The 26,709-nt window shown below is 38.4% G+C and overlaps 1 protein-coding gene across 32 annotated transcripts in view; it reads left to right on the forward strand.

The window, feature by feature from the left end:
• Nucleotides 1-24,575, forward strand: part of RIMS1 (regulating synaptic membrane exocytosis 1) — a 353,684-nt gene extending 329,109 nt beyond the window's left edge. For all 32 annotated transcript variants that reach the window (XM_074861877.1, XM_074861845.1, XM_074861864.1 and 29 more), the window contains 5 exons: nt 12,825-12,966; nt 17,660-17,772; nt 20,670-20,771; nt 21,861-22,000; nt 22,354-24,575. In XM_074861877.1, the coding sequence (XP_074717978.1) occupies nt 12,825-12,966; nt 17,660-17,772; nt 20,670-20,771; nt 21,861-22,000; nt 22,354-22,572 (716 nt within the window). In that variant the 3' untranslated portion in view covers nt 22,573-24,575. The remainder of the gene's footprint in view (nt 1-12,824; nt 12,967-17,659; nt 17,773-20,669; nt 20,772-21,860; nt 22,001-22,353) is intronic.
• Nucleotides 24,576-26,709: the final 2,134 nt, after the last annotated feature.

Genomic DNA, 26,709 nt, shown 5'->3' on the forward strand with positions numbered 1-26,709 from the left:
ACAGTTGCATGTTTCCTTAAAGAGTATTTCATAATAACAGAGCAAGATCATGTTTTGATCTTAAGTTTTACCTTATGTGATTTTGATTTATATTGTATATAGCATTATTTTTTTCCGTGCGTGTATTATGTTTAATCCTTATTTTGACGGTGTCTTACCTGCATAGAATTTACGTGTCTTATTTTTGCTTACTACTTAACTGGCCATTGCTATTTTTATAGCAACCTGTACTCAAAACAGATAACCTCTCGCACAGTGAACACACCCAAAAAGAAGCACTCTCATTAATGATCATAGTAATCCTGAGCATCAAATAGGGCTTGATCTGTCAGTTCCAAGAAAAAAATGCTATGTGAAATAATTTGTGTAATATACAAATAATAAGAGATTAATGCATCTGTTCCAAAGAGCCTGACCTTCAAGCCATTAGCTCTGCAAGATTCAAGCACCATGGTGTAATCCTGCTATGAAAGGCAAGTTTGTTTTACTTTTGTATTTTATGATCTTCATCCATGAGCTAATATATATTGAAATCCCTGGAAAGATGTAGTACTACTTGGCCTGAGTTATTCTATGCTGAGATAAAGACTAATATTACTGTAAAAGGCAAGTTTCTGTTTAACCAATAGTAAGCCTAGGACCATGAAAATAAGGTTTGCTTACTTTATTTTCATTTTGTGCCACGTACTCTGGGGAGCCATCTTTCTATAAGCTATGTGCAAGTAAATTCAGATTTTGAAATCTGTGGTTCAGACTGGCTGATTGATTATTGAGAATTTTCATCTTTGTTTTTATGATGTGGATTTGAAAGTTTCCCAACATACCGAGATGTTCAATTTTCTGCTACCCCTTCTCATTTTCTTCAGTGATGATGTTCATATGTAATTTTTGTTTTCCAGTTTATTTTAAAATGCTTGTCATCTCTTCATCTGTGATAGGTTTGTCAGTGCCCTCTATCAAATCAGCAAGAAAATTTAATGCTCAATCTTAGCCTCAGCTTTTGGATGATATAGAAAGAGGAAAATGGCTTGTTAAATAGTTCAGAAGTATTGCAATTAGCTTCGTCTTGTACTGTAGTGTCTGTTATTAGCATACATGGAGCAACATTTGTAGATATTAGTTCAAGACAAGTGCATTTGATCATTAAACTTACTAATATGCCTGCACCATTGCATTAAAAACTGTACTTCAAGTAACGCTGTCTTTTAGTTGGCATAGCGTTTTGGAAGTGTTTTCACTTCAGAAATACCTAGAAGTTTGGGAGGGAGTTGTTTTTTTCTGTAGAGATAGGCTGTATTAGTACGGTTTCATTTTCTTTTTCCATCTCATACTGCCTTGTGTCTGAAAGGGCTTTACAATTTGGTAAACACTCGTCTGCTTGTATTTATTGGCTCTAATGCAGATGCTCTCAAGTATTAATTTATAATATATGGCTAATTCTCCTTTGTGCTTATATTTTTCTTAGCTTTTTACCATGTTTGTAACAGATTAATTATATGAGAAATCTATCATCTAAGAAGCGAAGAGTCGCAATAAAGAAATCTTGCTTTGTAATAAAAATTTGGCATAATTTACCAGAGAAAACACAGAACTCTTCCTGTATCAATACCCTTTCTGCCTGGTGTCTGTTGACTGTTGTCTCATCTGCTTTGCCTTTGAGAAAGACAAGTGCTTCCTCACTAAGCAAGGTTTGCAACCCAGAAAGGAGAGTTGAGGAGAATGAGAAATGGGCAGCCATAGGGACCTGCAAAAATAACCTGGATTCATTTTTAATGGCAAAAGGCAAGATGTAACAGAAAATCCTGCTATCTCACACCTCTCTCTACCTTACCCAGTAATCAAAGCAATACTGATGCTGTGGCAATCTTTTGTGCTGGTGTCAGTCTGCAGCACAGCTGAACCTTTACATCTTGTCAGTGGAGTTTTCCTCAGTGCATATTTGATAATGGACATAAACCAACAATACTGGATGCAAACCTTAGGATTTCATAGCAGAGTTATGCTGGAGCATTCATTTGGGAAGTTTGGCTGAACGATCTGTCTCTAAACTGAGTCTTTGTGTACAGCTGTCCACTTTTAATAATGTAAACACAAAGTGAACAATTATATCTTACAGTTATGCAGTGTTTATCTAGCACAGATCTACTGCCCAAGTCTGTAGGTGTTTTTACATAATGACTGCTGTAACTGAGTAAACTAGTTTGAACATAATGCCACAAACAGCTGTTTAAAACGGAAACATTCGGCAACTGTTGCACTCACTACTTACTTGTCTTAACTACTACTGTGAATAAAAGGCTGATTAGAAAGACAAATTTTGCACCAGGACTGCCATTAAGTGGATTTGAACTCTAGCTGACCAAAAGAAGGAGTCTCTCCTGAGTTTTTAGCCTCCCTTCTGGCAGCCATTACCTGGGCTGCCCTCAAATGTGAGAGATAGGTCTGTATGTCATCACAACATAGGTGGTTTGGGACTTTATACAGTCACATTTAAAAAGAAATTCAAAAGGAAAGTAAGCATTAGCATAGGTACTTTGGCTGAAGAAGAGCATGGCTGTATTTTATTGTAGCTGAAACTTCTGTGGCATCACTGACGGTGATATAAGGTACAGGAGTGCAAACAAGGTTGCAAAAACAACATGTAAATTTGTGTTTAGGAATGTAGAAAGTTTAAATGAAAGTTTGTTTGAAGGTGTGGTATGTTGGAGGCTTCCCAGAAAAATATACTCTGAAGAGAGTCCGAGGCCAATATTTCAGGACGCAGAGAAGCTCGAATTTGCTCTTCTTGGAGTGGTGGAGGAACAAGCCAAGCTTTTGGTCAGCCGCTCTGTTACAGATCCAGAAGAGCAGATCAAACAGTTATAATCCTGAAAAGGGGTTTTGATCATACAAATAAGAAATTATTTTTTTTACAAGTAAGAATGAATGATTTTTCCTGGGACTAGGAGAAAGAGCGTAAAAGAGGAAAGGCTGTGACCAAACTGGGGACTTTCTGGGAGCCTATGGCATGAAAGCCTTCCCTCCCTGGGTTTTTCATTTAAACTTTAAACCTCTGTTGAGTTTCCCTGAGCAGGAGCCTGCGTGGGAGGGAACTTCTGTACACTTGACATAAGTGCAGCGCTTTCTGTAAAACTGCTCAACATGACAGTCTGGTCTTGGAGCCTCTACCATGCACATGCTGAAGGTGTGTCTCAGGAGGGTGACGTGCACGCATTAGCAGCTGCCAACATCATCATTTCATTCCTACCATGGCATTGTACCGATCTTTGGAAATCTTTCCATTTAACTGTATTTTGCTTTTTAATTTTTTTTTAACATACATCACGAGAGAATTGTGTGCCATACAACTACGTATTTTTCAAAAAGGTGTAAGCCACCCTCTCTGTGGTGTTCCAAGCATCATTTCTAAATGTGTACTGCAGAGCAAGAAGATACAGATTACTTTAACCATTGTACTATATAGGAAATCTGTGTCTATGCAATGAAAATAGGTGGACATTTCAGCATGGGTGTGACATATACTGCATCCCTGCTGTGGACGATTTTAAATTTTTTAGTCAGTGTTTGCAATCATAAGTCCTGTAATATGTTTATTAGCTGAAATGCACAATATGATTTGTGGCATTTTTCTCATTAATCATTTTGCAGTGCTTTAAATAATCTGAACTAAAACATAATTTGAAGATCCACTAGAGATAAATTATTCCATGCATATTTTTCATTTTTTTCCCATTTTAATTCTTTTTTAAATAGTTTTCTTCTTTTTGATTGGCAAATGCTGAGTCTTTTCCTTTCTCCTTTCTATCTTTAATCAACCTGATATCCAAATTACCTGTGTACATTAGGTTGGGTACCTCCTTTCTTTGTAAAACAGAGTGAGAGAAAGCACATCGGTCCCTACAGTGCTTGAATGCCAACTTAATAAAAGTGTGTTAAATCAATTGATTCTTAAATAATTGCAAGAGGAAAGCATATTACATTTTTGGAATAGAGTATCAGAAAAACTGAACAATTTGACATGGAAACAACCATATGGCAAAGTCTGTTTCCTCAAAATGAAGTTAAAAGATGAAGGGAGTAATTAAAAAAATAAGTTCTGTTCTCAAAATGCACATGGGTGTTTAGGAGGCAGTTTAATTCCACTGTTCTCAAGTCCCTCTAAGACATTAATATCATTAAGACTTTTCTGTAGTGTAACTGTAATTTAGTATTTAATGCTAATTTGATGCTTTCTCAGCTTTGTAATCTTTCAGGTGGTTTTATACGAAAATTCATGCAGAATGAGTCAAAATCATCAATACAGAGAAATGTGTTTCTGGGTTTATCTGACTCTCCTCATCCAGTTCCGAACAGCAGCGTTAAAAAAAATACATCGACCAAGGTTGCCAAGAATATTTTGTGCTCTTCTCTACTTGCACATCACTAGAAAATACACTGCTGACTGAATTTTTTAACCTTTCGGCAATATATTATGAAGTGCTAGCTGGCAGGTAGTTCAGTACTTTTTTCACTGCAAGGCCCTATAATGTAATCACAGTTGTAAAAGGAACTTGTGAGTGAAGCAACTTGATCATTCCTCGCAGTGCTGCGGTGCCAAGTGGTTACAGGAGAACGAGGGAGAAGCAACACCAGGACCCCAGAGATTTATTCTACCCAGAAACAGCACGAGATATTTAAACAAAGGTGAGGCTGCTTTAGGTGCCAGCTGCTTGCTAAGGATTATATCATAGCCGATGTTTAATTTTGCTTAAACCAGAGGTAAGCCTGTATTTTGTGTGTTACTGTGATGAGCCTACTTATTAGTCTGATTTAGCAGTGTGTGTTAGTCTGGGCTTATAACTTTGCAATGCTACAGTCACTAAGGAAAAACCTGTGTCAGTGTGATACTCCATTGATATGATACACCAGAAATGATCTCTAAAGGCAGGTTAGTAACATTTTTAAAGGGATATGTTATACCCACCTGGGAGGTGCTGGTAGCAGTAAAATTAAACTTGAAGGGCTTGAAAGTTGCAGTCTGAACAAATCAAACTACAGAAAAGGTACAGCATACTCAGATCAATTCATAGGATGTTAATTGTTGTGAGAAAAAGGAGGGGACTGTTCCTGAAGCTGTAATGTCTCCTGATTAGTATGCCATACGGTTAAATTATGGTTGAGTTATTGTTCAGAAACTTTTCAACTGTACGAAAAGGCATGTAAGATCTCTTTACTAGAAGATGCTTTGGCACCAGTGGTTTTGACAGTGTTTCAATTTACAGTTTTTATGGAAGTTATTAAAAGAATTAGACTTTGGGTTGCCGTTATGTACTTCACATAGTTGTCAGGAAATTTTTTGAAGAGACATAGCAATAGTAAGTTTTTTTATTAGGGATATCTTACAAATTTTATTAGGGATGTCTTATAAATTATAAATTATTGGTGATATCATCTTGTAAAGCATTGTCTTTTAGTAACCATACTGTCACTTTTTTTTAATAATAAATACTGAAGTATTTGTAATTGTGAAGACTCATATTTAAAAACAGTCTCAAATTTATTAAAATTGTAATGGCTACCTAGAACCAAAAAGGCATCATGCAGTTACTTAAATGTGTTTAAATTCTTAAGGAAATAATATGTTGGTTTAGATTATCTGTAGAATGTCTTCTACTTTCTTCTGCTATTAACTGTATTAACTGGGAGCTGTGTCCTAGCGCCCTTTTAGTGGACAAATATTATCTCTGTACCATATGGCAGTTCTCTTCTAAGGGTTGGCTGGTAATAAACAATGTTGTAATATAGGGCTATGTTTTGCTGTAAAAATGTTGCTGTTGAAGTGCAAACAGCTCTTCTGAGCTTCTTATTTCATTCTGTCTTGCTTTCTCCTCCAGTCTAACAAAGCCAAGAATATATGAGAAAGTGAGCGCTTGAAATTTTATAAACTGTTTATATAGTAAATAATTTGTTGCAAACATGACTTTGGTGTGTTACTAATTGAATTTCACTGAAAGAGGCTTTAAGAGTTGAAGAACTAGTCATGTATACCTATTATCAGTTTCATTGACATATTCTGCTTTTATATAGCTTTTTGCGTATGTGTGAACAAGGTAATTAAGATGCTGTTATTTCTGTATGTTTATAAAGTGTGTTTAGTGCAATCCCAGCAGTAAAAACTTGTTACCGTATATCATCACTGATTGCCTCATTTTGGCTGACAGACAGTGGCTTATTTCACTTCGTTGCAAGTATGTGAACAAAACTAGCAATGTAAAAGTCTTTGGACAAAAACTACTAGTAATTTCAGATGCCATAACTGAACTTCTTCTGACTAGATACCTTTGCTTTTCCTTAAGATACATGTGTCCTAGTTAGACACAAGTTTTCTTCCCTGATATGGGAAAATCATATGTATCAGCATAATCATACAAAACCACATGCTTGTTTTTTCTTTATTTTTTCAGTAAATATGTCTAAGACCATCTTTTCTTAATGAGATGTAAATATGCCTAAGACCATCTTTTCTTAAGGATCTGTAAAAGCAGTTGCTCAAAGTTTTGAGGCCACTGCCAGATAGTAAATAATGGCCTGATTTTCAGGTTCTTGTTTACTTTTGTTTTGAGCATGGACCTTAAGCAGTTCCTGTCATTTGTTCTCAAAGTACTACTACTTCAGCTTCACAGAAGTCAGTAGAAGCTGTTGGATGAGTAAAGTTAATTTCCTTTGAAATCTAAGTGCAGACTGTTAGGAGTCTGAGTTTGAAAGGTTGCTTTTCAGTGAATAACACAGTCAAAAGCTGAGATTCCGCAGTACGCTGGCTAAAATGCCATCAAAGCATTAATATAACCGTTAACAGCATTTCAGTGAAGTCTCCTTTGTCTCTAAATATGTCAGAAGAAAATACTGTGTATATTAATGGACTAATTAATTGTATTATATTTTTGTATAATCTGAAAATATTTATTGGGAATGAAATTGGTTTGCCAGTTGAATATGTGAATTTATAAATATAGTTGTGAGATACAGTTATTTCCAAATTCCTGATAAAAAGATTCATCTTGATAAATTATCCCAGCTGAAAAGGTGAATATTTTTTCTAGAAGGTTTTGTTATTTATAATAGTATAAATGTTGTTTGTGGATTTGTTTTAATAAATAGAAATAGTTTATATTTGGACTTTAAACCTCGGGATCTAACACCACAGAATATAAACATCATTCTCCTTTCTTTGAATATATCGTGTGATAGCTAGAGGAAACATTTAAAAGATCATTACTGAAATATTTCAGATGTCTTTTTATAAACTGCATTATATATTCAGGAGAGAATAGCAGAACACATAGAATGGCAAATGCAGTGGAGTATTGCAGGATATAAAGTCTAGGAAACGTTTGTATTTAAATGTCATATTTTTTACTGTTTATCTGTTGTTCATAGTCACTATGTACTTTCAATCTTTGCGGTCAATCTACTGCTGAATTCATGTCAGAGATGTACACGTGTAAAAGAACAAATGCTGTTTGAATTATTTCTTCTTTTCTTTCTCTGTTTTAGGACTGTAAGCCAAGGGGCACTTTGTCAATTCATGTGTAAATATATTTTGTTGTTGTTTAAAAGTGCTACATGCAGAGTGAGTGGGATGCTGCAGATCTTGTAACTCAGCAGGTCTCCAAGCAGCTAAATTTGAGGTTGTAAAATCAGTAACACATCAGAAAGGACCAGAAGGAAATGTGCCCCTTGGCTTTTCTTTTTATAGTTCTCTGAATTGAGGGTGACCCTTACTGTTGGCATAATCTTGTTGGTGTCTCGCACAGGCAGAGTGCAAACCAACAATATGGTCACAGTCCTGCCAGGTTTCAGTCAGAGCTGACTTGGAACTGTAGTCCTTTTAGGCTTTCATTAGATGGATAGGCATGCTTGATACTGTGAATAATTTGCCCTCGAGTCATGCAATGACATTGAATATTAGTACCCTTCTTCTTATCCCTTTCATTAGTGGAGTTAGCAGTGGTGCATTCTTTGTTCTCAGGAGTGTTCTTTTGAACCAGTCACAGATTTTCCATGTCACATACCCAGGTGCTGCATGTGTGTAAATTTGCTTTTGGTTTTGGTGCTAACCAGCTAGTTGCCCTCAGGTATGATTCTGGGCAATGCTCACTCAAGGCACCTCTCCCTATAGGCAGTACATAGAAGACCATGTCAGGATTGTTGTCTTCTGCCCTACAGAGGTCTCTAACACTGTCCTATTGACTAAGTCACCAAGCTTGTGTCCTTGCATATTCCTTTATGTCCCTTAGCCTTGTCCGATGGCATGTAATACACACCTGGACATCCCAGGATAAAAGCTTTACCGCAACATGTCGTGGCACAGCTCCTCCTATTATTTCAGAGTTACTATACTGAAACAAGAGCAAAACGTAGTCATTGCCTCAAGGCACCACATGGACCCCAGAGGACAAGTCAGGCCAATGGTAATGCCATGTGCAGTCATGCCTTTGCTAAGGACAGTCATGGATACAAGTCATTTTGGGCTGCTTGTCCTGGCATTGTCCTCTCTGAATGGATGTCTTTAATGTAGATACCTGTAGTAGGCCATCTTAATTCTGTAGAGACTATCACTGACCCTTTCTCGTTAATGTAATTCTGTTGTCAATAGTGTTTTGCTCCTGACTGCTATATTTGAAAGTGATTAGAAAGTACAGAAATTGGGGACACATCAATTGCGTTGATATTTGTTGCAAATGTAAGATAGTGCATACACTAATAAGCTTGCTTTTTGCTCTTCATCTTTACTTAGATCAGGATGTCTATTAATTTACTTTTGTCTGAGAAAACCAAAATCAGGTACCAGTTTCTTGTCAGACCAAAAAGGAATCACTATAGGCTATATTTATAATAGGTAGACTGAGACTGAAATAGCACATTGCACACACACATCAGTGCGTTGTAGCAGGAGTGCTACAACAAAGCTGTTGATGAGTTGCAAAATGCTTACAAGCTGGGTTTATTTTGTAGCTGCAGATGACTGCTTTATGATCCTTTTGCATCAGTTATTAAAGCTGCAAAAATGTGACTCACAATTGCTCTGTAATAGTTTTTCTCTAGCTTGTACCTGTTAAACTCTGTGTTTACATGCAATTTAAGCACATCAATCTGCATTTCTGCATGCAGAAAGCCTTACACAATTGACACAGCAGACAGAAGCATGCAGACCATTTTGGAGTAAATTTTGCCCCTAGATGGTATTCAGTATAGAGACAGTTTATCTTCAGTCTGCGTGATGAATATAGTGTAATTTATACAGTGCAGGGAAATAACTGTAACATAAAATGTAATTGTACATATCAAAATAATAAAAATCAGGAGCAGGATAAAGCACTCTCCAATAGATATCCAGATGAGTAGAAAATCTTCTCAATATATCATAGCACAGATATTGAACTTAAATATTTCATGGACTTGTACTGTTCACTTAAAGACAACATTCCAAAGGTATATACAGAATGGCTAGATTAAAAGTAATACAAGATAAAAATGAAAGGGTTTTTTTTAAAAAAAACATTATCAAGAGCTGGAGAGGCACTGGTAGTTGTTCAGATCACATGTTTCATTGTGCATTCAAAGCAGGACTGGAAGTTGTACCCCAGAGTGACTTCATGTTACTGGAACACCTTTAAGAAATAACAGCAGGTCCCAACTCAGCTGTATGCTAACTACCTTCCTCCCTTGCAGAACTAGGTTTTGCTGTGAAGTTTACAGGAGTACACCAAGATGAATTGTCCTCGTTACTTTTTGGGCTATAAGTGGACAAAAAAAATATGATATGCATAACTGACCAAGGTTAAAAATTCCAAAACCTGTGCAACATGTGTTTTGGTTCTTAGTCATGGGCAAAAGCAATTCCCTTAGTGCTATAAAACTCTTGACATATTTTACCATTCTGTCTTGGATTACTTTTATGTTATATTTCTGATTGTACTGAAGAATATTAAGAATGAGGTTATAAAATGAAATATGCAGGAGGACTCTCATTTTCCAAGTAAAAATTGTGGGTATTAGTAGCAGTTGCAAGAGGAGGCAAAAGAATTTTTTTTAATTTTCAACCTGAAAAAAAATTTTGACAAGAAAAAAAAAAAGTGGAGTCTATCACGGTAAGACAGAGAGCAGTGACTTGAAAAATATTTGTAAAAAGGCAGTCTTGGATTTGCAGCTCAGCAAGACAAGGTTGTGGACTTGCTTATGGCCCTGCATGAGGATCCCTACTTCAAGGTCTGTGCATTTAAAATCTGTGAAGCAAAGAAGTATGTTCAAGCAGCAACATGGGTGTTATCCATGATAATATAAAATTACTCTTTCAAAAAAACCCTCTTGCTATTTTCAATCTCTACTGTGGCTCAAAGCTAAAATATTTATTTCTGTAATTTAGTCAACAGATATTTTTTTACAGTGATTATTTCTATGAATATGTTCTTCATTATGCTTTCCCAACAGCCTGGCTCTAATCCCTAAATTTCAGCACCCGCCATGTTGTCCAGGTGGTCCAGAGCAACATGGCAAGGTCATGATGATCTTGTAGCTGCTTTTAGTGTCTCATCACTCCCGTTTGCTGAGCTGTGAATACTCACAGGCAACCCTACTCAGCTGCCCACATTTCAGGCTCTACCATATTGTATCCTTCCAGTCATGCTGCCTGATCTGTCTGCCTCCAGAAAAGAAGGCAGAGGGTAAACCACATAATCTCACCTGCTTTGTAGGACCAAATGGAAACAGAGTCACTTTCAGACAGGTCCCAGCAAGAGAGAGAGTCCCAAAACAATATGGGTGGCAAATGCATAGCTACTGAAAATGTGAGAATCCTGCTTTGGTGTAGGGCTCTGCATGTGGGTTATACTTCCTAGGCTGCCTTCTGATTCACTTTTGATGCTCAGCTTACCTTTTAGCATTGATATGCTGGACACACCATCTATTTTTAAGATAAAGCTGAGGTCTAAAATGTAGCATTTGATTTTCTACATACAGAGTCACTGAAGTTCCAGCAAATACCTTCCACAGCCACCTGCACCATCTAAGAGTGGTGCATGGTCTGTCTGGTGTGCCTTGTCTAGCCTACTCTACCTCACGTTTAGTAGCACTGAGTAATGCATTTTCAGCTGACCAAGGACCAGGAATTTGGATGAGTTGCAGTGGCCCACAGCAAAATCTCAGAGGTGTTGACCTCAGAAGGGAGTAAAGGACCTATGGACGTAGCTGATTTCTTCCACTCAGAGGCATTTGTTTCTTTGCTTCTGGGTGGCCATAGGTAAACAACCCCTGGTCCAGGAGGCTTAAGAGGAAAACCACAGCCCCCTTTTGCTGCGGTGATGTCTCCTGTAAGCCCAATATATGATTTCTTTCTTTTTTGCTTTGGCCATGCTTGCTGTCTCTCTGCTAGATCCAAAGAGGTTACTGTGATAACTCAGGGGGAGAGGGAGCTGCTCTGTCGTGTGATTTCTCCTTGCCCTCCATGAGTTCTGCAGACCCAAAGAGCAAGGGCCAGCTATTCTCTACAGCATGTTCAAACACCCTGGGCAATGGGTGGGCCATGCAGGGGCTGCCAAAGCTGTAACTTTTATGTGAAGAAAGGTCAAGATCTGTCATCTTCAAATATCAACTATGTTCATGTGAAACAGGAGGGTGAAAAATTTTTCAACAGGTGGAGGTGGAAGAAACATTTTTTCATATGCTTCTCTGAGCAGACTGTGAAGAGGAAGCACAGACTTTGCAGGGAGCAAATGAAGCAGCACTGAAATGAAGGGGCAAATGCAGGAGCATATTTTTGCATGCACTTACATGAAACTGTCAAATCTATTACTTCCTGAGAGAAAGTAATGCTACCCATTGAATGGGCTGAATTAAATAAAAAAGAACAGGACACAGTTTGAAGTCAACACACGCTATTACATCACATTGAGAGTTTGGTGGAGGTATTTCAGTTAAAGGTCTTTGAGAACAATTATCATCATCTAGAAGCATAATTTCTGCCATGTGACAGCAGAATTCATTGTAGATCGGCCATTGCACCTTAAGTCCATAACGACCCTTGTGAAGTACTGGAATCTCTCTCTCCTTGCTCAAGGGTAACATGAAACCTTCCACGCTGAACTCAAATTGCATTTTAAAGAATGTGTGATGGAAGCTTTTCCAAATGGATCAAGTTTTTAATCAATTTCACAGGATTTACATTACTCTGAGGTGTTAGTTGCAAGCCTAGACTGTGAAGTCCATCATCTCCCAAACAAATTCTCCAAGAGTTAATTCTGCTTAGGAAGTGCTGAGATCAGAAGTTATGTAAAGCTCACTGTTTACTCTGAAGAATTTCTGTTGTGAAAAGTAAGATTTTTCTGAGTCAAAACACATTATTATATTTTTTGTATTAATTATTTTAGTACTTAATATTTTTCTGTGGAATGCATGAAGGATTTTTTCCCCTCTTTCTTTCTGTGAGAGTTGTAACTTCTTTTGTAGTCACCCAACCTAACTAACAAGGTGACCTTACTGAGTATATGGTTAGCAGACACTTATCACAGTCATCCTATCTACATTCCAACTGTGTAAAGGTTATTAATAAGACAGCTAATTTCTAACAGTTTGGCCTAACAAAGATCTTCAGGTTGCAGCCCTTTTATAGAGAAGCCATTGCCAGTTTGCAACTGAAGAAAAGAAATTCCTTCTTCGATTAGAATAGTCTTTTTGTATTATTAAATAGTAATGGTCAAGTCAGATCACTGTTGTTGGGAGGAAACTGCAAGGAAAGGCTTTGCTCTAACTTGTCATTCTAACTATCACTTCCTTTTCTCTGCTTTCAGAGGCTGGCAACAAGAAGCTAAAGAGCACGATACAGAGAAGCACAGAGACAGGAATGGCAGCAGAGATGAGAAGTCGTATGGTTCGACAGCCAAGTCGGGAATCCACTGATGGCAGCATAAATAGTTATAGCTCCGAGGGCAAGTAAGTGGCATTAAAAATATCAGTAATGTAGGAGAAGTTTCTTGTCTTTGTAAGAAAACTTGGGATGTGAACAGAGGTCCCAACTCTGGCTGAAGGGGATAGATCTGTGTACATATTCTTTCTCTTGAAACCTTTGCAAAACTGAAGTATTTTAGGCACATAACACAATTTCTTGAAAATTGAAATTGAGATAAGACTTCTTAAGGGTTCACATTTTCCCTGTCATCCAGTGAGGCAGTTTGTCCATCAAAAGACAGCTAAATTCAGACCACATTATTTGAAACAAAACATAGGGATACTTTTTCTTTGAGTTACATTTGGATTAACTCAGAGTTAAACTTCAGATTTGGTATGTAAATCCCTGTAATTTGAAAGTCTGTTCAGTAATACTATATAGAAAGAAAGTTTAGTTTGGAGTTTGTCCATGTCTCTTATTGAGAATTGTAAACCCAGAGTCCAGCTGCCCCATCAGCTGAAATCAGGCAGACAGCTGTGGGGAATGGGACAGCTGTTTTCATTCACTGCTGAATGACTCAATATGCAGGAAAGGAGAACAAAGGCAGATCTGACACAAAAGTGTACATGAATACTCCAGACTCCTCACAGCTCTCAGTGAGACTCTACCGCATGTGTCAAGGCACAGTGGTCACTAGGGAATTCTTAGAAGATGCCTCCCCACAAAAGGGGAAACCAGGGGTAGGCAAATGTACTCTATATACCTGGAAAAAATGAGAGATTAGGACTTCTTTGCCTTCATCTTTTTATATGCTTACCGTGTTACCACAATTGCTACCACACATTGTATAGGGCACAAAAAGCCAGGGGCAGCCATGGTGGTGTGAAGGAGCTGTGTAAAAGTGTAGTTTTCTCTGATATCAGATGATATCACTACCCTTATGTTTTTTACAGTGAGTGTGGTGAGACACTGGAACAGGCTGCCCAGAGAAGCTGTGGCTGCCCCCTCCCTGGAAGTGTTCAAGGCCAGGTTGGACGGGGCTTTGAGCAACCTGGTCTAGTGGAAGGTGTCCCTGACCATGGCAGGGGGTTGGAACTAGGTGATCTTTAAGGTCCCTTCCAACCCAAACCATGTAAGAAAAACAGGCTCCATCATGAATAACTCAAAAACAAAGTAGATAAGCATCAGATGAAGAATGAAGGACAAGAGTAAAATATCCCAGTATTTTTCCCAGAATGATTCTATGATAGGGCATTACCTTTAGCCTTTCAACACTCCATCCTGCCATCCTCTTTCCTGTCTCTGTTTTGAAGTGTCAGTCCGTAAGGCACCGGTCACTCACCATGGTGACAGAGGGCCCAGTAAACTGGACCCTGCTAAGGAGGATCTGGGGGAGCCTGTTTCCCTGGTTAGCAATATGGGGGAGGTGGGGCCCCAGCACTGACGCTGAGGACCTTTTCAGGGGAACAGCCTAATCCTCTGCTCCACCCTCAGAGTGTGTAAACAGATTTGGCAAGGCTGGGGCAGCCAAGGTCTGGATCTGGAGGTCACGGCAGGCATGTGGAGGACAGAAACTGCAAGGTAGAGCCTTAAATTGTTGACTTGAGAGTCAGCCTCTGAGTAAGGCAGTGAAGAGAGCAAGCCTGGGAGGTAAACAGAGTGCTTGCTTCTTACTGGGACATATTGCAGGCTGGGTGTGCATAGTAGGACCTAGTTTGAAAATTATCCTTTAGAACTAGGTCCATCTTCAAGGAAAAGTGACGTATCATAAGCTGGTGGTCACACTATCTGCATCTTACGTCTTGTTTCTGCCTCCTTAACTCCTGTGCCTGCTCCCCATCTCTTGCTGCTCCAGCACCAGTTCTGCCTCTGACAATTCTCCTTACCTCTCTCAGTGCTCTCATACAATATATTTCTTCACATCTGACCACGTTTGCCCTGCTTTTCTGATCCATACTTTTGGCACCAGCTCTCTGACTTTTCACTGTTTCTGTCTCAGTCTTTTGGTTTGATAGAGTAACCAGCTCTTCTGGTTGATTCCTGATCCTCAGTATACCTCAACCTCATTTCCTGACTCCAAACCCACTTCACACTTGACCTTAGCCTTAAACACGTGTCCCTGATCTCCACATCCCTATTCCAATTTCTGGCAAGAGTAAAGAAACTGTGTGGCCAGTGAAGTGAGAACACCACCAATATCAAACAGTGACGTTGAAGGGAAGCCCAGAAGAATGGGCCAAGGAGACAGATAACAAAACTCAGGTAAAGCAGTTAAATATATCTTGCTGCAATGAAGGGAGACATTCCTTAAATAGGACATTATGCCACAGGCAAAAAGGATACCAGAGGACTCTGTTCAGTGTGGTGCTCTACTTCGTGGCTTAGAAAACTTCTCTGAAGTCTTCTGTTTGTCTTTGATTCTGTAATTTAGCTATAGATCAAATCCTCAGATGCTCTGCAAACTTGCACGAGTGTGATAGACTAATGTTAGTTTACAACAGCTCTGGGTTTAGATCACAGTGAATGAAGGATGTTAAATGCAGAGATTCTTGTAAGAAAAATGACCAATAAAACAATTTTCTACTGTTTAATCACTTCCCCCACATGCAAGACTGGCTTATTTGTAGAGCATGAGTTGGACACAACTGTAAGGTGGAGGGGAAGCTGCACACTGCATCACATAATCAGGGATACATTCACTGTGACAGCTTATCCTCCTTCTTCTGGGCCTTTTTCAAACATTAGAAATGTCACCTTTAACTTCAGATGTTATTTCTAGTGTGAGCATGACTAGAACTGTTTCTTTGACAATTAGAAAATACCTGTGTTAAGTTTGCATGGACTACTTTTTCTTCCTTGTGTGTAAGTGCACATTATGATACCAACTTTACTTTCAGGATCACATAGTTTATTGACAGTATCATGCCCCATCCTGCATTTCATAAGACCAATCAGTTGTGTAGCTCAGCTGAGAATGCAGATCCCTCCAGTAGGTACCTCAGGTACCACATTATGTTCTTCTGCGTGACCCATAACTGGAGTTTAATGAATTAAAATTAATACACATTATGGTGAATGTGTACTTCACAACATTATTATTATGTGTATAGTTAGAGGTGTCTGAAAAGTGAGAATGCTCTCAAGTGAACATTTTCAATGTTAGTCATTCCATAGCAAAGTGCAATGTTTTGGGGAAAAAAGCCAAAGAAACAAGCAAGAAACTTTTCATAGCAGGGACAAGAGTGCCATGGGGGAGAGAAGCAGATTGTGTGTCTTGTCAGGAAGGGTGGGCTTGGAGCTGCATCTCAAGGTTAGGTGAATGATGTAACTGGTGGGCTGATGGTTGAACTGGAGAGCTTGAGGTTCTTTTCCTTCTCCATCTAAAGAAACCTTAAAAAAAAGATTTCTTAAAACTAACATTCTGTGAAAAGCTTACCTTTTGTTAAATCAGAGTTTTCTAATGAAAAGCACTGTGCTGATATTTTCTGGCCAGTTTTAGTTACAGGCAGTCTGTATGTTTATGCGGCCCAGTAAGAGCAGTTAGTCTTAAAGAGAGGAATGGGCTTTTTCTACCCAAATAAGTGGGATTTACAAAGAGTTTTCAGTGTGAATTGAATGACTGGACCACAGAAGCCTGAAATGTGGAAATCAAAGATTTTCACACTACATGTATTTATCATGAAGTTTTGGTACTATTTTCTCCAGTCTAATAGGAGATGTCCTTTGAGAGAGAAGCTGATACAGAGTGGTGGATGGCCTGCTGGGTAAAATGCTATCTAGACTTGGTTCAGTCTGTTCTGTTTCTCATAACTGTGATGAGGAAATCAAAGCTGAGTCTCCCCACCATGGATCATTCTTTCTCTTTCTCTTTTTTTTTGTTGTTTGTTTTTTTTTTTTATTGTTTGGAGACTGTATATCTATTAAAAAGAAAGTGGAGATTCTGGAATATAAGAAAGCAGCTTGAAAAAGCACATATCATAGAATCAGAGTGGTTTGGGTTGGAAGGGACCTTTAAAGGTCATCTAGTCCAAGCCCCCTGGAATAAACAGGGACATCTTCCACTAGATCAGGTTGCTCAGAGCCCCATCCAACCTGGCCTTGAATGTTTCCATATATTCTGTGTTGATGTATTACAGTTCAGTTTGTGTTCTGAAAGAGGAGTGGGTACCAACTGTAGATCCAGATGTAGCTCCCAGAATATTTTGGCTAGGGAGTGGCATTAGGTTTAGCTCTAATCAACGCTAGTACTACCTGCCAGTTTACTGCTTCATTAAACAGCTGCAGCAATCCAGATTAATTTAGTATATACATCTGTTTTTTCTGTTTGTTCTAACTGATGCAGGTAGGGCTTGGATGTATGTGTAGATTTAAAATAGTATTACAAGGTAAATCAAGCATTCAGGAATGAAGAATGATAGGCTATTAAATTTCATGAGGCTTTTTATATTTCCTTATACAAGGTCACTCATAATTTATTCACCTGCCAGGCTTTTCACTGCTCCTGGAGAACTCCTTAGCGAGAACTGTTTTATGGACTACTTTGGGTCCATATGCAGAATTTCACTACACTTCTTTGGGGTCCATGGGAGACACCTCATTCCTGATGCTGCAGAACAATTTGTCGTTGCACATCCTGAGCTGCTTGCCTTGTATCAGTAGTACTTTTGAGGTAAATAATGTAGCACAATAGAAATGAATCCTGTTCATACGCTTAACCAACTTTTATTTTGTCTTCAGCTTAATATTTCCTGGAGTACGGCTGGGCGCTGACAGTCAGTTTAGTGATTTCCTCGATGGACTTGGACCTGCACAGTTAGTAGGCCGACAAACACTAGCAACCCCTGCCATGGGTAAGAATAATATGTTCTCCTCAGTTAAATGAATAATAAGCCAATTAACTAACACACACATTGCCAGACTACAGCACCAAAAAGACTTTTGCAAAGTGGCTTCCTTCACTGTAAACGTGAAGGTTCTATAGGCAGTCACTGGTATTCCTAACATGGTAGCATCCAAAATGGGGTGAGAAACAGTATTTGCTTCATTTCAGGTGTCAGCTGTCATTTGCAATTTGAAGAGAGCAGTTGCACTTTACTTGCCACTAAAAATTATTGTGGTTTCTCCAATTGTAGCTGTGAAATCTCAGCTGTTCGGAGTTTATATTTACTTGCCGTTATGTTGGATGTGACAGACAGTTTCTGTCCAAACTCTGCACTTGTCCAAGCTTAGTTCATCTAACCCCAGAATGTGAAACTTCTGTCCACATTTGCAATGCCCAACAATAAGTTGCTCATAAAGACAGTGTTTGTTATCAAAGACACAAAGTCCTTTTCTACAGCAGCTGCCTGGGGCCATCTGTGATCTTCTCTGTGTTCCAGACCAATCTGTATTTGCCTATATAGTAGCATTAGCTATATCTTGGTCATGAATAGAGTATGAGTGTATAACGTGTGCAACAGTGCAGTACTGTGTAAGTATCTCTGGAAAAGTTTAATTTATTTTGCTTATATATGAGAAATTCTTAGACATGCTTTAGGATGCTAAATGAGGAGTCCTTGATCCACTACTTTAACTGTACTTCTGTTGGAAACGATAAATGGCCAGTATTTCAGTATAGCTGTCTTGGGAGAATCAGTTTCAGGAAAGGCTACTGAAGCACTTCTGAAAAAGGAGAGAGAAACAGAAAGAAAAATTGCAGAAGAGAGTGTTCCCCTCCCAACCCATGAGCAGAAGGAGACAGAAACTTTCTTGAGAATGTTTTGAGTATCCCCTAAGGCAAGGGTTGCTGTGTAAGTCCAAATGACTGCTACTCATGCATTAATAAGCACCAAACTTGTTAAATTCGTATTTTTATTATTATTTTGAAAGAGAAGATATTTGTGAGATGATTTGCTCAATAAAAGTCTAAGTGGCTCTATCAGTATGAATATAAGGGTCTAGATTTCTTCCATCTCTTTATTTTAATCTAGTTTTCTGACTAAATATTTTTTTGCCGATTACTTGACTAATATGTTTATTTTCACTTCTTAGAACTGCTTTATTTACTAAAAGCTCTAGTTTTGTTCCCCCAAAAGCACTCAATCATGCTTTTTAACAATTTTCGGAAGACCACCTATGTGGTATACTTTCACTAGTAATGATTTGAAAATGTTTGTGTTATTGCTCCCCCTTCTGGTTCCCTGTCGCATGTTTTATTTTGGATACGCGATATGGAGATGTGCTCTTAAAAAGGCTTGTTGGAATTTTCCTGTGAACTATTTTTAGTGCAACACAGATCTCTGTTTATTCAAGCAAAGTTTGACTGATAAAAAAAAATCTTCCCTGATGCTCTCATACCTCAATGACCAAGGTGTAAACACTACTTTAATATATTGTTAGACAAGCATGTGAAAATCTCGTGCCCAGTTAATTTCAAAATGCTGTCTTTCTAAATCTGGACCCCAAATTCTATAATTCAGGACTATCTATTTGTGAGTGTGGTTTTTTAGACACAGTTTACATGTCAAATGTATACGTACTCACATGTTTCATGGATATATAGTTCATTAATTTGCAAAGGTGTCACATAGCTGCCCATGTCATACTGTGCATTTTTTACTCTAAGTGACCTGTTAGATTTCTACCCAGCTGATTCCATGATATAGGAAACCATAGAGATATAAGGCTTTGAGCATCAGCCCATAGTTGAATTCCCTTGCATTTTATTCATCTAGATCAGAACAGTGCTTAGTCTTGGACTAAGAGGTTTCCTTTTTCTGCAGGAAAAGTAATTTTTCAGAACTCAGGCAGGGAAACAAATTTGACTATTCAGTAGTGAAAGCATCTTGCTTGTAGTAGTTAACCAAACATATGTCTGTTTGTTGAGAGATGGCTTAAAATGACAAAACAAAGGTACATCACATACAGCCAATCTATTAGTGGCTATCACCGATGCTTATAATGATAAAAAAAACAAATTTGACTATTCAGTAGTGAAAGCATCTTCTGTTTTAACATGTTACATCATTTTATTCACATCAAAAATGGGTGTAGAATATTGGCAAAAACAGGAAAATTGTCACCCCCGTACTTGGAGACTTTTGCAGAAAAAAAGACCTCTTCTGAGCTCCTGGGGGGCAGGGCATAATTCTCTGAAGCTGTGCTATGACTGTGTGCTTCGTCTGGTTGGTGTCTCTGCCTTCTGTTGAGGCAGTTGTAGTTACAGAAGCAGGTTTCAATGTTAGCCTCTACCAGCAGTTCTCCTTCCGTATCAGACAAGGAGCCTTTACACTGCCAGCTCTTGCATCTCAGCTTGGAGGCAGAAACTTCCAGCCGAGGGTATTTCTGAACATGAGTTTGGGTTTTAGGCTCTCTGAGTGTGGGACTACTGTCAGGGCAGTGCATCTCAGTGACTGGCACACTGGGGCAACAGTCCTAGGTAGGAAGTCTCTAGATAACTCACCAGTGCAAAATTAAAGGTGTGGTGGTTATACCATAACATTGCTGTAAATTTGCCTGCCTCCATGGATCAGAAATACTGAGCTTTGGAATAAACTGTACACCAAGAGAGGGCACCATGCTCCTTTAGTATCTAACTTTTAGATATGGTTTAAGAATGGAGAAATTAAAAGGATCAGGAGGAGGAGTGACAAGCACACTAATGCAGCAGACTAGTAGCAAACTAGTCTTTCTGTCTCTCACTCTTACACCCTATCTCCTGGGCCATACTGCTTTTCTAAAATGTGGGCTTCTTTCTTCTGCCTCTCAGGTGACATCCAGATTGGAATGGTGGATAAAAAGGGCCAGTTAGAAGTAGAAGTTATTAGAGCCCGTGGCCTCACACAAAAACCTGGCTCCAAGTCTACCCCAGGTAAGGAAGAAAAATAGACAATATATGAACAGAAAACAAGAATACAAAATATGTTGATGAACTGGGGATCAGAGACTTTTTGAGCTCCTCTTTAGCTGTCGCTACATTTGCATTTGTTTGGTTTGCTTTTCAACAAGGAATGTGTACGTGGACATATCCTTGCTACCAATGTCCACTTCTTACCACCTTGCATCTGCCAGTTGCATGCTACCTTTCAAGGAATGATTTCAGCAACTCAACATCCGTTCTGCAAGGAACATTTGCAGAAATATTTCTGCATATCTTAGGCAAGTCATACATCTCAGAGGGGCTTTGTTGATGTAGATGAAGTCCTTTGTGTTTGTTCCACATCAAAACAAGGGATGGAGAACAGATGAAAGTGCTTTGAACAAACAGCTTAACAGACCCACATGCCAGGATCTTTTGTACGCAACAGTGCTTCAAGAAGACAGCAGGTTATGCTAGTGCCAGTGTCAATAATTTGTATAATGAATGAGATTTAATATTGTATCATTTTGTAAGAACATTTTTTGAAGTTTTAGAAACCTTTATTAGAGGAGATTTATAATCGCTACCACAATCACTGCTTACCATAACTGGAACAGTTGTTTTAGTTAAGATTTCACCAAAATGGTACTTTACAGCCTCCTTAGGAGCTGAAGATGAAAGAGTAATTAATGTCTGTGTTACCAAAGTGACTTAGTTTTAAATACTCCTTTCAGTGAAACATCAAAGTCTTGTTCTGAAATATCTCTGACCCCAAAACATACATAGAGACTCCAGAATAGCTATCAGTGACAGTTAATTCCTGGCAAAAGAAAGTGTTTTTAAAATGACAGACATGAAACGTAATTGTTGTTAGTAACATCTTATATCATTACATTCAAAGTTTATAAAAATCAAATTGATTTCTTATGGGCTGTGTCATTTATTTTATGAGTTTAATTGTATTCAGATTATACAGTGAAGATAATGTGTGTCATTTTCTTTCAACTCAGCTTCCTTTTAAGGCATTTGTCCTCCAGCTCAGATGTGCAATGTAGAAGTTTTTAAGTCTAAACATAAAATTCATGGATGTTCTGTTTGCAGCTCCGTATGTCAAAGTGTATTTATTGGAAAATGGAGCATGTATAGCTAAGAAGAAGACAAGAATTGCACGGAAGACCCTTGATCCTTTGTACCAACAAACACTGGTTTTTGATGAAAGTCCACAGGGTAAAGTCCTTCAGGTCAGTTGCTTCTTAATCCCATTTTAGGCTATCATTTGGAGAAGCACTTGCATGTTTACTTAAGTTTAAGCAATATGCATAAACCCATTCCAACTCACTAAGCATTTAATTTTATAAATACCAGCAAACACGTCCTTGTGGCTTGTGGTTTCAGACCTGCAAAATGTCTGGCTGTATTAAACATTTCTCTTTTGTTGACTCTCTCTCCTGTCCTGCTATTAGGTTTTCCCACAAGAGGGAGCAATCATTCACCCTTAAGAATAACATTTCCTTATGCTATACATAACAGCAGGAGTGAACATATAAGCATGGGTTTGGGGACAATGCTGAACCTGTATTTTATGTTCTTCCAGGTAATAGTTTGGGGAGACTATGGCCGAATGGACCACAAATGCTTCATGGGAGTTGCCCAGATCCTTCTGGAGGAACTAGATCTGTCCAGTGTGGTAATAGGCTGGTATAAATTATTTCCACCTTCATCACTAGTGGATCCAACCTTGACTCCCCTGACACGCAGGGCTTCCCAGTCATCTCTGGAAAGTTCAACTGGGCCTCCCTGCATTAGATCTTAGTAGCAGGTGCTGTCTAATAAAAACATCACCCAGGATAACAATTGGAACCAGATATTCACATGATCAAAAAACACTGTTGGAGAGAGACAATCACTTCTTTTGCTTGTAGTAGTTAACCAAACATATGTCTGTTTGTTGAGAGATGGCTTAAAATGACAGAACAAAGGTACATCACATACAGCCAATCTATTAACGGCTATCACCGATGCTTATAATGATAAAAAAAAAAAAAAAAAAAAAGAAAGAAAAAAATGAGAGGGACCTTTAGATTCGACCTAAGTCAAAGATGACCCAAACTGGAAGCTCTCACTCTGTTAACAATGTGGTATTTTTCACATTTTGACAGAGCCCTCAAGCAGTGTTACCTTCCTGGTGTTTCAGCAGTTTTTCTGTACTTGTCACTTCCACTAGTTTTTTGCCATGTGATTCTGCTAGTTTTGTAGAAGTCCTCACAATGCTAACAGAGACCCTTCCTTTCTTTTTCTAAACCAAACAAAAAAGGGCTGAAGCATATCTCTGTAAGCATCGTTAAATTGTTCAACAGCCACAGCTACAATTCCAGCAAGTTCAAATAGTTTCTCAGTTCTGGTACTTCCAAGTCTCATGTGGGAACCCAGAACAAATGACCAATCTAAGTTATATTCTTAAAAATAAATAATCATCACAGTGCCACTTTTTCTTTGTAAAAAGCAGATCTGTTTGCATTATATATAATAACTTTTATGTTTATGATGTTTTGCATGGAAGAATTTGGAAGAATTCTGCAACTACTGCTGGGGACTGGTATAAAGCAGCTTTAGTCTTATTTTGACATTGAATATGTTACTGGTAATGCAATTTTCCTCCCTAGAAATGGAGAGGAAATATTTACGTTTCTGTGTATAAATGTATATTTGACTTCCCAAAATGTTGACCAGGAATGGATTGAGCATATGACACTTTCAGCTGTACCCAGGCTTCTCTGATGTGTGTCGCTTCAGACGCACCTGTCTGCCCTGGATAGAGCATGGTATGAGTTGTTCAGTGTTTCACTGGAAATTCCAGTTGAAATATTCTGCACTTACTAATGTTTTTATCAAATTTTAGTTTACATTTCTTTGAGATTGATGCAAGCACAAGGCTTGATTTTTTAACGCAAGATATCTTACTTTTTGGAGAAAAAAAAAGTCAAATTTCAATTTGCTTTTTATTCATTTGAGTTCTTCTTGGCCTTGAAATCCCTTGTGATATTCTGTAAATGTGCGAACAACTGCAGATTCCTGCAGGTGCATTGATATGTTTCCCCTCCTTTTACAGGCCATTCAATTTTGTGATCACACAAATAGAGCAGCATGACTTGGAACTGTTCAAAGCTGCATGCACGTTTTGTAAAAAGAGATGAAAAAGGTTATTTAATAATGTATGTTAGTTCCACATAGGCCAGCTTGTATGTTGCATGTACTTGTACAGTTTGCTCGTAATTACTATACTGAAGTAACCAAGAAATCTAAGCCATCCATTTTTCTTATAGACATTTTGCAGGTTTTAGCCAGGCTAGGTCGGTGAGTCTGGTGCTAAATGTCTATAGATGGACTTTATTTTTTACCCTATGGAAAACGTGATGTAGTACGGACCAAATTCCTTCTAATAACTATTTTGGTGTAGATTCCTACTGTGGGGCTGTAACACATGTAGAAACTGTGTACACAACTAGGTTTTAATTCATAGACATACTGCCTGCACCAAGTGAACTATTTATTATTACTCAACACGTGGGAATTATTCTGCCCATCTTTCCATAGGGCGCAGATTGGTTACTGCTCGACCTGCTGAGCAGGAAGAACTCAAGCATTGGTGCACTACTACTAGATCCTGTTCTGTCTTAGTGGCCAAAAACCAACTAGGTATAATTCGATAGTATCTTTCTATTTTGACCACTTGTCTTAACACTCCCCTGTGCTTTTAAATGAACTTCCAACTCATGTTATGTAAACATGTTTAATAAAATTTCCTTTTCATGTCCAGTGTAGTAGTTGTGCTGTCTGTATGTTCTGAGGTTCATCTGTGATTCTGCTCGCTGCAGGACTGTGTGAAATGTGTTAAGGAACAGTAAAATGATAAGTAATTTCTGTGGTTCTTTTGATCGCTGTAATAGTGTATGTTGAAATCTGGGGCCAAAAACTGAGGCCTGGTGAAAGTTGTGTTTGGTTGGCTTCCTTTTCACTGAGAAAGGAGCCAAATTGTGCTCTCACTGAAGTAAAAAAAAAAAAAAAACAAACCAAACCAAGTTTAGCCAAATTGCCATCTGGTGAAATCGTATCAGTGTATTGGAGTTGAGTGATGCTGCACTGGGTCAGCGAGGCGGTATGTGTTACAGCCAGACACCAGCTCTCCATTTGGTGTGGGCTGAGCCTCTAAGACATGAGAGCAACTCCTGATCTTTTGCACTTTTTAAACCAAGAAATACGCCCTTCTATTGTAATGCCATTATGGACAATGCTTTATAGAAATTTACCTGAGAGCAGAATTTGGTGATAAATTTTGTTAGAGAAACAAAGATTATGTACTTTGTTTGATTTTTAGTTTTCCATGTCCCACAGATACCTGATCACAATTTAAAAATAACATAAAGACAATATTGCCTCACTTTGACCACTTTTGTTTATTATTTTATTTAACTGAATACATGGTTAAGCTACTGAAAAAAATGAATAATTAAACATGGTAAATCTCTGAACAAAAGGCATGTTATATTTCTGCTTCTGTGTGGTGGGAGTGATCTGTTTAAATACAGAATTTGTCCTACTGTTGCAAAAAGCCCTCAATTTCATAAATCTCATGGCTTTCGACATTGTGTTCAATACTAGGATATCTTTTCCTTTCTGATCCTGGGAAATAAAGTTCAGCATTTCTGATCTTCCCCTGGAGGACAGAAAATATGGCAGCAAAAGAACACACTGAACTATTTCATTTATGGTGTTTCTAATGAACAGGGATCACATATGCAAAGATTTCAGGAATTAAGTAGTAAACTGTGCTAAAACAGGTAAGTCGTGTGCTGGTCACCTTTCCCAGGGACTGTTGCCTTTTAAAAACTCATTGCCGAGTGTTGGGATTATAATTCACAGATAAATCAGCTTTAGTTTCCTCCTGGTTTTCCCTTGAGAATGCAGTACTGCCTTATACGGCATACACAAGAAAAGAGCAAAGATACTAAACTTGTAATTCCTGTCATATAATCAGACATTTATTTTCCTTGTGGTGAGTAACTTCTAAATTTTGTATTGAAATGAAAATTTAGTGTCCCTCCTTGTGGGCAGAGAAAAAGCTTTTGGCCTTGACTTCTGCGTTAGAGAGACACCAGAACTACTGTGAGTGGGCAGGACAAACCAAAGCTTCATGATCTCCTTCCTTCGTAATTCCTAGAGAAACAATATATGCACTTTCATTGCCTGCTTTCACTAACAAATGACAGTCCCAAAATTCGAGTTCAGTCCAGGTGTGATATATACATACAAGAAAAGTTCAGAGTGGATCTTCAGTGACTGTTGTACTTAGAGCCTGTGACTCGTCCTTTATGAAGTCAGCTGTTTGCTGCTCCTGTGTAGTCGCTACTGTACAGTCCGCAGCCCATTTAACTCTAGGAAAAAGGATTATGGGCCTCATACTCTTCTCTTGCCTGAAGTAAAGAAAGTCATGTGAGACAGCAATGTGGCTCTTTCTTTCAAGCCCCAAATGCTCACCCCGTGTTACCCTACTGTAATTCTGCAGACATAGAAGAAAGCAATCCGCAAGAAAGCAGATTCTTATTGAAGGATGTGGTTTCTCAACTCAGGTAATGAGTATTCCGGCCATCTTGAGTGATTAAGAACTCCACTAACATCCACTAAGAGTAACAAGAGTTTCAGTTAATACCTCACTCCCAGCCCTGCCATTTTTTTCCAAGAGAAAAAGAAAATGCAGGGATCATGTATGTATTTTCTCAGTGTCTGCATGGATGACCATGTATGCTCGTAATTAAATACCATGGTTATGAAAGAGGTTGTGTGTGGCAGGCATGTCACTTATATCAAATGTTCTTCCAAGTTTTGTGATCCAAATTTGCCCTACCTGAGGTGCCAGAGATGGGAGGGGAAGCTGTCTTCACTCCTTCTAGAG

Source organism: Strix uralensis, chromosome 3, assembly GCF_047716275.1.
Source record: "Strix uralensis isolate ZFMK-TIS-50842 chromosome 3, bStrUra1, whole genome shotgun sequence".
Lineage (NCBI taxonomy): Eukaryota > Metazoa > Chordata > Aves > Strigiformes > Strigidae > Strix > Strix uralensis.